Raw genomic sequence first — 13102 nt, forward strand, 5'->3', positions numbered from 1 at the left:
TATTCTAAACAGTTACTTATACAGAATGTGATATTGGTTTTCCATATAGAGTTTACTTTGAGGAGAAATGTGTTTAAACAAACAAGTCAACTTAATTAAGTTGTACAAGGGCATACAAAAACTAGGGGAGTGGTAGTTGTATGACCAGCATTTGGAATCTGCCGAGTCAGAGCCTTGCAAGCACAGGCATGTGTTCTAGGTCCCTTAAGCCCGGACTCAGCTGGTGTGCCATCTACAAGGTGTGAGGACCTTGAGCACATGACTTCCTGTCTCCAGGCCTCAGCTTCCTCATCTGTGAGGATGGGATGCTCACAGTCTCTAACTGTGTTTTGAGGATGTCATGAAGTCAGGCATGTGAGTCACGTGGCACACACCTGGCTCACAGTAAGTGCTTGCTGATGGGAGCCAGGCTCAGTTTTATTCTCCCTTGGCTGCTTTCTTTCCAGGCACTGACTGGAAGCCTCATTCTGGGGACCTTGCTTGAGTCAAGATAACAGAAGCTAAACCAGTTTTCCACTTCGCTTTGGTTTAGCAAGTGATGGTGGCCAGTGCCCTTCCTGAGGCCAGCAAGCCTGCCTCTTCCTTCCAGGGCTTGGTGAGAGCCCACCCCACTTCCAGTTCTTTGTGTAACCAGACCTTCTTGTGTCTTCTCTCCCTGCAGACACACTGTCAGTGCCGCGCTGGTCCCCACAGATCCCTCGCAGAGACCTCGGCAACTCCATCAAGCACAGGTAGGCCGGGTTCCTGAGTGCATGGGTGGCTCTCTCCCAGCGTGTGAGGGCTGGGGGCTCTGGCCCCAGGGTGGGGAAAGGCTCGGCAGAGTGTTCTGCCCCAGTTCCTGGATGGCCCTGCTCTTCCCTTCTGTCCTCTGCCAGGTTGAACCTTGATGTGGCAGGGCATTGAAATGCCTGCTTCTTTTTCACCTGGCTCTTACAAAGTTAACACCTAGTGGTTAAAAGCCAGGGCTTTGGAGTCAGACTGATCTGTATTCCATTCCCAGCTAGTAAAGTTTTGCAACCTTGAAGAAGTTACTTAACCTCGCTGAGGATCAATTTTCTCATCAGATAATTCTGCCTACTCAGGGTGGTCATGAAGATTAAGTGAGATAATGTATTGAAGTGCTAAGCGAAGGGCCTGGCATGTAATAACCACTCAGTATTGAGACAAATGCTTGTCCTAATTTTGAGTCTTTGTACCCAGAAGACAAGATTGCAGAGATGCTCACTTTCTGTCAGTCCAGAGCTCCAGCTCTGTTTGGTGCAGGGTTCAGCCTCTCCAGGAGTGCACTTGCCCTTTTCAGGAGGGAGATTTCTGTCCACTAAGTCACCCATTACATGAAGTTAACTTTTCACTTTTTATTGTGTTATCCTCACAATCTGTTCACAAACTCAGTGGGGTAAGTAGCACAAGTGTGGTCACATCCATTTGACAGATAGGGAGACTGAGGCCCTAAATAATTAAGTGATGAATCAGCAAGCTAACTAACCTCAGAACTTTGTGTTCTTTTGACACCACTGCTGAGAGTTTTCTGTGCACTGAGGCCTCTGTGACCAGCAGAGTTCACTCATTCATGGTTTTTTTCTCTAGTATTTATAGAGAATATCTGAACCAGGGCTGCAACGCTGAGCACCACGGAAGGCTTTCAGCCTTGGGGAGCTCGCAGTCTAGTGGAGGGATAGACATTTAACAGACCATGACAGTACAGAGGGGATCGGGGCTATAAGAGATGGGCAATACCAGGGGCAGACACCTAAGGGTATCCTGGGGTGAGGCAGGAGTGGGCACAATCTCTCAGAATGTCATCTCGTCAACAGTTTTTGAAAGAAATGTGTTGACAGGATAGTTGCTAAGACTCAAATGGAAAACGGTGAAGGAAGCCTTGAGAAATACATGATAGACACATCAATAGTCAGGCAGTGAGATGCAGAGAGAAAGATGTCAAAAAGAAGGGCCCGGTTTTGTTTTCTTACATTCTGTTCCCTGATGTCATCTCCACCCCTGGACTGGCCACACCCCAAGGTCAGCTCCACCCTGGGATTGGCCACACCCCTAGCTCAGCTCCACCCCTGGGTTGGCCACACTCCAGCTCAGCTCCACCTCTGGATTGGTCACACCCCTAGCTCAGCTTTACGCCCTGACTTGGCTCCACCCCAATTGGCTGAACCAAGACGCCAGACTCTAGCATCCTAAGGTTAGACCTGGTGGTACCTCAGATTCAAATGCTGATGCCAAGAGGAGGGAAATCATCTGGTGATTTTGGGCAACAGGAACATCTTCTTAGAAGAGCTAGCACTTAGGATTCCCTGTTACTGTCCAGTCTCACCCTGTGTTTCTCCCCGGCTCCATGCCAGGACAGAGAGACCTGCACTCATCCCAGCCTTCGTGAAAAAATGAAATTAAAATCGCATACCATCCCCTGTCCTCAGAGTCACCTCAGTCACATCTGGGGAAGAGGGATTGCTGATCCCAAGGATGAGAGAGGGCTGGAAAAAAGGAATTCCCGTCTGCCACTCATACTCTCGATTCCCACACTGCTGGCTAGTGGGTGGAACATGAGCCCATTTGCCATTCCCCAAAGCTGCAAAATCCTGCAAAAATAGATCCTGCCAAACTCACTGGCCCTACTGAAGGGGCAGAATGGGACTTAACCAACCCCCAGTCCAAAACTGGAAAGGGAGTTTTCTTGGCCACAAGAGTCTGTATTCAGAATATTGCTATTTGTTTATACATGGAGGCTTCGGGCTGCAGCTCATTCTGTTTGGAAAGTGACTGACCCAAATCAGGCAAGATGGTACAGCAGAGGGATGCAGGCTTGCCCTCAAAATTTTCAAGCAGCAAAGTTACATAATCACTTCCAATTTTCATTTTGACACTGTGAGGCAGTGGAGATTAGATACAACTCCTGCTGGAGGTGACAAAAATTGGAAATGAAAATTAACTCTGACCTGACAACCTTCAGTACTTTTCTTGGGCCCAGCCCTGCTGCTGCCTGGTATCTCTGTGCGAGGAAAGCACCCTGGCAACATCAGGGAACCTCGGAAGTTAATGCACCTCTGTTCCCGCTAGTTCTTAACTGAATATCAGAAACCTCCAAACTGCCTTCTGTTTGCAACACGTGGTGGTGGCTAGGCAGGGAGGTGAGCTGGTGGTCCGCAAAGGCTTTCCCTTTAGAGGCCTCTTCTCTGCTACTAAAGTTTGGGGGTCTCCACTTTTTGGGGAGATTCCCTCCTGAAGCTCCCTAACCAAGGGATGTAAATAGCAGTGATGGGGAAGGCTCAGCTCAGTGATAGGAAACAGACTCCCAGGGAAACCGCACTTTGCTTTGTGGTTCTCTGAGGACAGTCACAGTCCCATCCATCTGTCCTGGAACTGAAATTGGCACATAGTAGGCCTCCAGGCATGTTTGTTGAATGACTGAATGACTGTTTTGAATGTCATAATATAGTAATAATATAGTCACAACCCCATGCAGTGACTGCTTTCTGTCTACCAGGCCCTGTGTGAAGCCCTTGACATGTGTAACCTTGTCTAATCCTCCAAACAACCTATGAGGTCAATAGTGTTATTATGCCCACTTTCCAGATGAAAAGACCAAAGCTCCAGTGGTTTAAACAGTTTGATTAAGTCACCTAGTTTGGAAGAAGTGGGGCTGGAATCAAGGGCCCATTGCTTTTCCTTCCAGTGGTCATCCTTCTAGAGCTAGGTCAGTCACCATCACCTTGGCCTTGAACACTTTCTCTCTCTTCCTCACAGGTTTTCCACCAAGTACTGGATGTCTCAGACGTGCACAGTCTGTGGGAAAGGAATGCTTTTTGGCCTCAAGTGTAAAAATTGCAAGTAAGTGGCTGTTCCCACAAACGCCTTTTCATAGTGCCTAATGTCAGGCTGGAGCCGGCCTGGGCTCTGAAATGGCTTAGGAGGTTTTGTTCCTTGGCTCTCAGGAGAGCTGCTTGCTCTGTTTTTGGAAATATGCCCTAAAAGAACACCTGCACTTGGGGAAGGGGTCAGGAGAGTGCTTGTGAGTAAGAACTGGAGCTCATGGTCTATGCTGGAAACTCAGAGTACTGTCTGCAGAGTACAGAGAGAACCTGCATTTCCACAGGCTCTGCAATCAGGGGTTGCCAAACTGTTTCTCTGGTCGACCAGAGAGTAAATATTTTAGGCTTTGTGGCCCACAGGGTCCCTCAGCTCTGCTGTGTTGTTCAAAAGCAGCCATAGACAATATATAAACAAATAAGCATGACAGATTTATCTATTCCAGTAAAGCCCTTTGTACAAAGACAGCCCATGGCTGGTTTTGGCCCCTCAGCCATGGTTTGCCAATCCCTGAATTCAACTTTGCAAAGGGCTTTTGCCCTTAATTTTTTTCTCCTCATGGTGTCTCTCCAAGTGGGAGTGGTTCCGATTCTTCCCATTTTACAAATGTGAAAGCTGAGTTAAAGCTAGGATAAGCCTGAGGTCACACAGCTGAGAGGTGGCAGTCAAGACTTGAACCCTGTCCCACAAACTCTTGTTCTTTCTGTGGCATCGTGTTGGTCTCGAGTTCTGGCGAGAAGACCAGACCACTCAAGCCCCCACCTCCCCCTGCTTCCACGTACCCACCCCAGGTCGCGTCTGGCAACGGGATGCAGGAGGGACTGTGACGCCCAACGTAGGCCTTGGAGTCAGACTGAGATAGGTTTTTACATCCTGGTCCCGCCACTGTTTAGCTCAGTGACCGTGGGCGAGTTGCCTCACATTTCTGTTGCTAGGATTTTCATCTGCACCAAAGAAATGATCATCACACCTGCCTGATGTGGCAGTGAGCACTGAATAAATCAACACCAAAGGACATAGCCCAGGGCCAGGCTTTCTGTCAAAGGTCACAAATGCCTTTCTGTTTGGTCTTCTTCTTCCCTCCTGTAAACTTGTACTAAATACCTGCTCTGGTCTGTAAAATATGAACGTTCAACTATATCAAGGGTTACAAATGAGTATGCATCTGATCGCTTTATAGGGGCCACTAAGTTGAAAAGTAGGACTCCTCCAGCCTCTTCCTTCTTTCTCCTCCAGCCTCCCTCTTCCTTGTCCAGCCCAGGTTGGGAACTGATTCAAGTTGCATCAGGCCTCCCCACATCGCTGCCCCATGAAGGAGTTCTTACTCTCCCTGCAGCCTGGATGTCTCAGTGATAAGGCAAGGCTGAGCCCCCTTCCCTCCTGGAGTTGTGGGGAGGATTAATTAGTTCCAACTTCTAAGGAACCTTAAACTGCATGGCACACGGGGACGGGGTGGGGGCAGTAGCTACCAGGTGTTAGTGTCTAGAGGCCCACGTCCCCACCTTGGCCCCAGGTGAGTCCCCAGGACGGCGGCCTCTCCTCTTTCTGATCTGGAGACGCACGAAGCCATGCTTTTGGGTCCGGGTGGAACTTTGGTCTGCTTTCCCCGGTACACCAGATGCTTCGGGGTCCGTCTCATCTGTGTGTAGTCACACCATGTTCTGAGGGGGAGATGGCAGCTTTCACATCCTCACACCTGCCGAGCAGAGGCTTTGAAGTCAGGTAATTAGGTGACAGGAACGCAGCCAGGAGTCCATGAGGCTGAACGCTTCCTAAGCCGTTTTAATTTTCAGCGCTAGAGGCAGAAGTCTGAGGTAGCCTTCACTCACACTCTCTCTGTTCCAGAAGTAATGAGCAGAGGCTCAGACCCTGCGGAAGGTTGGGGGAGGGATGGGGACCTGAGAGAGAGAGACGTGGATGCCTGCCAGAAGCAGAGGCTCTAAAGCAGGCAGAACTGAGCTGGAGTCCCACCTGCACTGCCGAACTCCCTGTGTGACCTTAGGAAGGGACTCTCATTGCGGGCTCAGTTTCCTCACCTGCAAAGTGGGCGTGATGTTAGTGCCCCTTCCCCACCCCCACCCCCGTCACAGGGCTGTTGGAAGGAGTCTGTGAAAGGTCCTCGCCCCAGATGACAAACATTTTATCAAACATTCCTCCCCACTCTTACCTTGTACAGAAACGCCTCCTGGAATTGTAAGAGGCAGGATTCAAACCAAGCCCTGGTTGGAAGGAACACTTGATCTAACCAATTTGCTCAGCCCTTAGGACTTCCCTGGTGGCTCAGGCAGTAAAGCGTCTGCCTACAATGCGGGAACCTGGGTTCAATCCCTGGGTCGGGAAGATCTCCTGGAGAAGGAAATGGCAACCCACTCCAGTACTCTTGCCTGGAGAATCCCATGGACAGAGGAGCCTGGTAGGCTACAGTCCATGGGGTCGAAAAGAGTTGGACACGACTGAGCGACTTCACTTTCACTTTCTTTCACTTTAGAACAACCACCCAAAAGGTGAAAGCAGAATCTGTAGCAGCCACAGACCTTCCGGATGCCTCAGGAACTTTGATGCTGTACTCGCCTGATGTCAGCAGAGTTTAGTGCTCTCTCTGGTGTGTAATTGTTGCTGTTGCTGTTTAGTTGCTGAGTCATGTCCGACTCTTCTGTGACACCGTGGACTGTAGCCCACCAGGCTCCCCTGTCCGTGGGACTTTTCAGGCAAGAGTACTGGTGTGGGTTGCCATTAGGAGCTTGCATTACTGATATCATCCTCTGAAGTTTGATTTTACTCTTCCATCAGTGAAATTGTGCAGTTTTTTGCATTGATTAGTAGTGATGATGGATGGCTGTTTATATGTGATTTAAAAGATGCGCAAAATTTTAGTTGAAAAGATTTGGATGAAGGACAGAAAAGGGAAACAGACCCCATTGTCAAAGAGGTTAGGGGAAGACACACCTATAGAGAAATGAACTTCGGTGAAGCTCAAGTGTGGGCACACAAGCAGTAACCAGTGAAATCCCAGAGGGCAACGCCGAAAATGGGGAGGGAGCTGGTTAGAAAAATGGGCAGAACTATTTGTTCATTTATTCTACCAGTGTTTATTGAGCATGTACCGTGTGCCGGGAACTGTTTTAGTGTTAGTTGTTCAGTCGTGTCTGCCTCTTTGCAACCCCATGGCTGTAGCTCGCTGGACTTCTCTGTCCATGGAATTCACCAGGCAAGAATACTGGAGTGGGTTGCCATTTCCTTCTTTAGAGGATCTTCCCCACCCAGGGATCAAACCTGTGTTTCCTGCAGATTCTTAGCTGTCAGAGCTGATTTAAAAAATGGGCAGAACTGTTTGTTCATGTACTTGACTGATGTTTACTGAGCATGTACTATGTGCCAGAAACTGTTCTAGGAACAGGAGAAACAACAGTCAATGAAACAGAATCCCTGCCTTCACGGAGTTTGCATGCTAGTGGGGGTGGAGACGGGGAGGCCAGACAGTAAACGAAGTAGTGAAATAGGTCATCTGTTCAGATGATGCTGAAGTGCTAAGGAGAAGAACAAAGCAGAGCAGGGAGGCAGGGAGGGCCAGGCAAGGGGCTGCAGTTTTAATTGGAGTGCTCAGGGAAGGTCTTAAACCTGACTGGGAACCTTGAGGGGGAAAGTGGTGTGTGATGCGGGTCATTTCCTAATTACCCTAAAGCAATTTCCAGAGGCTTGGGTTTGAATCTGTCCTGAAGGTAGTGATTCTCCACCCCCACCCCTGCCCCATCCCTGCCTTTTTTAAAAAAGAAAACCCAGAACAGGGCTTACCTGGTGCCTCAGACAGTAAAGAATCCTGCCTACAATGCAGGAGACCCAGGTTCAATGCCTGGGTCAGGAAGATCCCTTGGAGAAGGGAACGGCAACCCACTCCAGTATTCTTGCCTGGAGAGTTCCAAGCACAGAGGAGCCTGGAGGGCTACAGTCCTTGGGATTGCAAAGAGTTGGACACAACTAAGCAACTAAAAAATCTAGGACAATTCTGGTGGTGTCCTGGCTTAGACATATGCTACTCCAAATGTGGTCCCTGGGCCTGTAACCTGTAGCAGCAGCAGCACCTGGAAGCTGATCAGAAACTCAGATTCTTAGGCCCCACCCCAGACCTGCTGCACCTGAATCTGCATTTTAAGATTGTCCAGGTGCCTCTTGTGCACATTAATTTTGAGAAGCGCTGCTCTCATGAGCTCCAAATCCCCTTGCAGAGCTGATTTTATTTCTGTAGGTTATGGATCTCAAACTGGAGTTTGAGTCAGCATCTCCTGGAAAGTTGAATAGAACACAGCTCGCAGGACCTACCCCGGAGTCTCCAGTTCAGCAGGTCTGAGGTGGGTCCCCAGAACCCGCGTCTCTGACAAGTTCTCAGGTGATGCTGATGCTGCCAGTGCCGGACCTGGGACCACAGTCTGAGAACCATTGCTCTCTATATGAAAGCACTGGTTTCCCAAGATCAAACCTTATTTTAGCACATGAGTTTTTTGTTTTGTTTTTTTAACGTTGGTCCATCTTTGCTGATTACTTTTCAGTCTCTTCTGCTGTTACATCCCTTGGCCTCACTCTGTAGACATGAGTCTTGCTCATCCTGGTCTCTCCAGTAAATTCATCCAGTAAATATTTGTGTGCTGAGTCAGAAAAGATACGCTATGATTAGGAACCCAGGCTGTAGGTCAGACACACACACACCTCTCTTTGAATCCTGACTCACCACTAACTGTATAATCACTTCTAAGCTTCACTTTTTTTCTACATGCGTACTAAGTCACTTCAGTCATGTTCGACTCTTTGTGACCCTCTGGACTGTAGCCTGCCAGTCTCCTCTGTCCATGGGATTTTCCAGGCAAGAATACTAGAGTGGGTTGTCATTTCCTTCTCCAGGGGATCTTCCCAACCCAGGGATCAAACCCAGGTCTCTTACATTTCCTGTACTGGAAGGTGTGTTCTTTACCACTAGCACCAACTGGGAAGCCCTCTTGCTATATAGAAAGAAAAAAAATGACATCTATTTTACTAAATCTTTTTTTTTAAACTGACTAAATAAGGGAAAATGCTTAGCCTGGTACCTGGCCTATTATAAGAGCTTAATAAATGAAAGTTAATGCTGTTATTAAATTAATTTGGGAGTACCTCTCCACCCAGGAACCCGGAGTACTTCTGAATGTCTAACCGCCTTCCCCCCTGCTTTGGTTCTGTGCCCACTTCCTCCGGAATTATCATCAGCTGTCTTGTCAGCATTGTGAATAGAGAGATTAATGAACTAATAGGAAATTATGCTCAGAAAGCAATTTGCAGTTATCTAAAATGAGGCGTTTTCGTCTAATAGGTTCATGAGCACGGAATGGAGTTTAGTTCTAAGTGGTCGGCTGTCAGTACAGACCATGTATTGTCTGATAACCATGGATTCAGCTGGCTGAAGTTTGCTTTTGCAGTAAGATGCTGATGGATTTTCCTGGCTCAGTCATGTCTTATCTGCACTCTTCCCCCTTCTCAGAGTCCTTCCAGAGAAGGACACTTCTGCGGGGCTGAGGTCAGGTTCCTTGGAAACCTCTCCATGTCTCTCTGGGTTTCTTGCAGGAAAACCAGCAGTGGTGATTTGAGTGGTTGTGTTCTAGAAAATAAGAGTTTGAACCAAGGTGACTCTGACCCGGACTCTTGGTGTAGGGCCTAGAAATCTGCATTTTTAGTCAACCTCCCAGATAATTCCTATTTGCACATAAGTGTGAGTGTCCTGGGCTGAGGAAACAGCACGGACAAAGGCTTGGCTCGGGATTTAGTGTTAGTTGCTCAGTTGTGTTCGGCTCTGCGACCCCCTGGACTGTAGCCTGCCAGACTCCTCTGTCCTTGGGATTCTCCAGGCGAGAATACTGGAGTAGGTTGCCATTTCCTTCTCCAGGGGATCGTCCCAACCCAGGAATCGAACCTGGTCTGAGCGTATTTTGCAGGCAGAGTCCAGGGTAGGGGGGAAACTGGTTCTGCTTTGCAGCTGTGGTACCAGCCCTAGGACTCCTGCTGTTGCTTCCTGAGGCTCCAGGCCCATGGAGGGGAGGCACCCCTTACCACCCAGCCAGCCACTCTTCTGGGAAAGCAGTCTTGGGCTCTGGAGCTCCCACTACCCTGGACCAGCTCACTGGCCAGGACGAGGCCCAGTGCAGGGAGGAGAATATGGTATTGGGATGGCTGTGCCTCTGGGTGGTGGTGGAGAGTCCTGCTGTGCTCTGAGTCACCTGCTCTTGGGGCCTGAGACAGGAACTGTATGGGTATCAGAACACCTTGCAGATGTATAAGACTCATTTTCCTCTAGGACCACAGAGTACTCGCTCCTCTGCTTTGAAGATAAGATGATTAACTTAGTAGCCACTGAGCACAGTACCAGTGACCTCGTTTAGGGATGCCGGTGCTACCAGTTCAAACCTGAGACCTTCCCTGGGGGGCTTGCCCTTGGCTGATTGTAGCTTCTCCCCCAGGGGGCTTAGAGGCAGGCAGTCAGGTTGTAACTGGTACAGGTGTACAAAAGGCCAGCTTCCTTTCCTGCAGGCAGACGGACTCAAGGGTACAGTTCACACCCCAGAGCCCCCTATGGGATCAGGCTGAGACTAGAGTCACCTGCAACCACGTCCTTGCTTAGCTTCTCCCCCATCCTCCCGTGCTAAGGAACATCCTGTAGAACTCCCTCCATAAATCACTTGCCAGATTGCCCATCTCAGGATCTGTTTCTAGGGAGCTCGACTTAGGACAGTAAAGCAACAACACGATCCAGACGCTGGAGCCAGAGAGAGTAGGTCCTGGTTCTGCTGCTTCCAAGCTGTGTGACTCTGGGAAAGTTTCTAACCCTCTCTGATATAAAGTGAGGTTGCTGCTGCTGCTAAGTCACTTCAGTCGTGTCCGACTCTGTGCAACCCCATAGACGGCAGCCCACCAGGCTCCCCCGTCCCTGGGATTCTTCAGGCAAGAACACTGGAGTGGGTTGCCATTTCCTTCTCCAGTGCATGAAAGTGAAAAGTGAAAGTGAAGTCGCTCAGTCATGTCCGACCCTCAGCGACCCCATGGACTGCAGCCTTCCAGGCTCCTCTATCCATGGGATTTTCCAGGCAAGAGTACTGGAGTAGGGTGCCATTGCCTTCTCCGATAAAGTGAGGCTACTATGTTCATTTGATGTGATGAGACATGTGAGTGCTCCAGTCACATTAATGATTTGATGATTCTTTCAGATGTTCAGCAGTTATTTCATTAAAGAAGTGGATTCTCTATTAATATGAAATATGAAAAGAAACAGACTCACCAGATCACCTCTGAGGGTTTAAGCAATGTCGAAGTTCTGGAACAGTTAGCCCATTTCCTACTTTTCTGTAGTCCTTGTTCCCCATTTTTCTTTGGGGATTTTCTGAACCAGTCAGTTTCTTGGGAGACTAGTTAAAGGCTTCGTAACAAGGTTTCTCAACCTTGGTACTCTTGACATTTTGAGCCAGATAATTCTTTGTGGTAAGGAGGCTGTCCTGTGCATTGAAGGATGATTAGCACCATTACTTCCACACACACACCCCCACTCCACCCTTCCCCGACTCCACTCTCAGCTATGACAATCAAAAATGTCTCCAAATATTGCCAAATGTCCCTTGTGTTGTGGAGGGGGTGCAAAATTGCCCTTGGGGGAGAACCATTGTTTTATATCATAAATCCCTCATCCCCAACCAGTGGGGCTGTATATCCATTATTCAGCTTTTAAGTGCCCGCATTAGAGTGCCATTACTAAAGTACTCAATAGAATGATCAAACCACTCAGGTAGCCTGGGACTTCCCTGGTCAAGCGCTGAAAGTCCCAGGTCCCAGGTGGCCCAGGCTGGCGGAGGCAGGTCTGTGCTGGTAGAAACATTTGACATGCTCCAATTAAGGTCACTGCCCGCTTCCGTAGGCGTGAGAGCCATAATCACTTCCCAGAAAAGGTAGAAAGTGATGTTTAGAAACAGCACACTATTTCCAGTTTATTCCAGTGTGTTTTAATGCATTTTCCACAGTTCCCCTCCTCCTGCCCGCAGTAGCCTGGATAGACATGCTTGCACTGAATTCTTTTCACGTAAGCAGTCCCTTTGCCATTTTACAGGCACTTCTTTATCTGGTTTTGCTCTGTTATTGGATTTTTTCACTTGGATTTCACATGCTTTTCGGTGCCCTCCTTGCCCTGTGTGTCCTCCTCTCCGGTGCCCTTGCCTCAAAGTCCAATGTTTTATCTGAAATTTTCCTGTGTTTGCAAAATGACTTCAGCCACAGGTGACAAGGAGATAAAAGCAGGAAGTAAGCCATGGTTGGTTTGAGCCACTGGGCGCTCTAATTTTCCCAGCTCTTGCAAAACTGGGGAAATGATGAGCTGGTGTTGCAGCTGCTGCGAAGTTCCTGGAAGCTTCAGGAATTTGTACAACAGGCAGGATATTGGCAGGATATAATTATGAGCGTGCATTTCAGAGATCACCAGCTTGAAGCCTAAACTTATTTTTTCCATTAATAGAAACACTTCAGTTTTTGCAATAATCATCGTGAGAATTAATGATCCCTTATATGAGTTTTTACCTATTATGTGTGCTAAGTCGCTTCAGTCATGTCCAACTCTTAGCCTGCCAGGCTCCTCTGTCCATGGGATTCTCTAGGCAAGAATACTGGAGTGGGTTGCCATGCCCTTCTCCAGGGGATCTTCCTGACCCAGGTATTGAACCCGAGTCTCTTATGTATCCTTTATTGGCAGGAAGGTTCTTTTCCACTTGTACCACCTGGGAAGCCCCTTATCTGTTATAGTTCAGTCCAATTACAGTTGTATGTGAGGGTGGATTATAATTCTGGAGGTTGAGGTGGGGATTGGATACAAGGATGATAGTCATGGTCATGGTATCATGTATCGAGGGCTTGCTGAGTACCAGACATTCTGCTAAGTACTTTACATGCACGAACTCATTTAATTCTTACAACAACCAGGGAAGGTAGGGTCTATTATTATCCCTGTTTCTAAGAAAACAGAGCCCTTCAGGAATAACTCGTTGGCCCAAAAGTATCACCGTGGGTGAATCCATTCCTCAAACCCACTGATCCCTCTGATTCAAGATCCCAGAGCCTTAACCATTTTACGTGGGCCAAGGACCAACCACACAGCTGCCAGTCCCCACTCTGCTTCTCTTTGAACCAGACAAGCAGAAGATGAGACTCTGATCTCAACCTGACACTGGACCAGAGCTATCAGTCTTTTCCTCCCCCGCCTGCTGCCTTCTCCCATCATCCCTTCTTGAAT

General features: G+C 48.5%; 1 protein-coding gene across 4 annotated transcripts in view; it reads left to right on the forward strand.

The window, feature by feature from the left end:
- Positions 1-13102, forward strand: part of KSR2 (kinase suppressor of ras 2) — a 485310-nt gene that overhangs the window by 365154 nt on the left and 107054 nt on the right. For all 4 annotated transcript variants that reach the window (XM_070769588.1, XM_070769587.1, XM_070769585.1 and 1 more), the window contains 2 exons: positions 662-731; positions 3754-3837. In XM_070769588.1, the coding sequence (XP_070625689.1) occupies positions 662-731; positions 3754-3837 (154 nt within the window). The remainder of the gene's footprint in view (positions 1-661; positions 732-3753; positions 3838-13102) is intronic.

Source organism: Bos indicus, chromosome 17 (genome assembly GCF_029378745.1).
Source record: "Bos indicus isolate NIAB-ARS_2022 breed Sahiwal x Tharparkar chromosome 17, NIAB-ARS_B.indTharparkar_mat_pri_1.0, whole genome shotgun sequence".
In the NCBI taxonomy this organism is placed as follows: Eukaryota; Metazoa; Chordata; class Mammalia; order Artiodactyla; family Bovidae; genus Bos; species Bos indicus.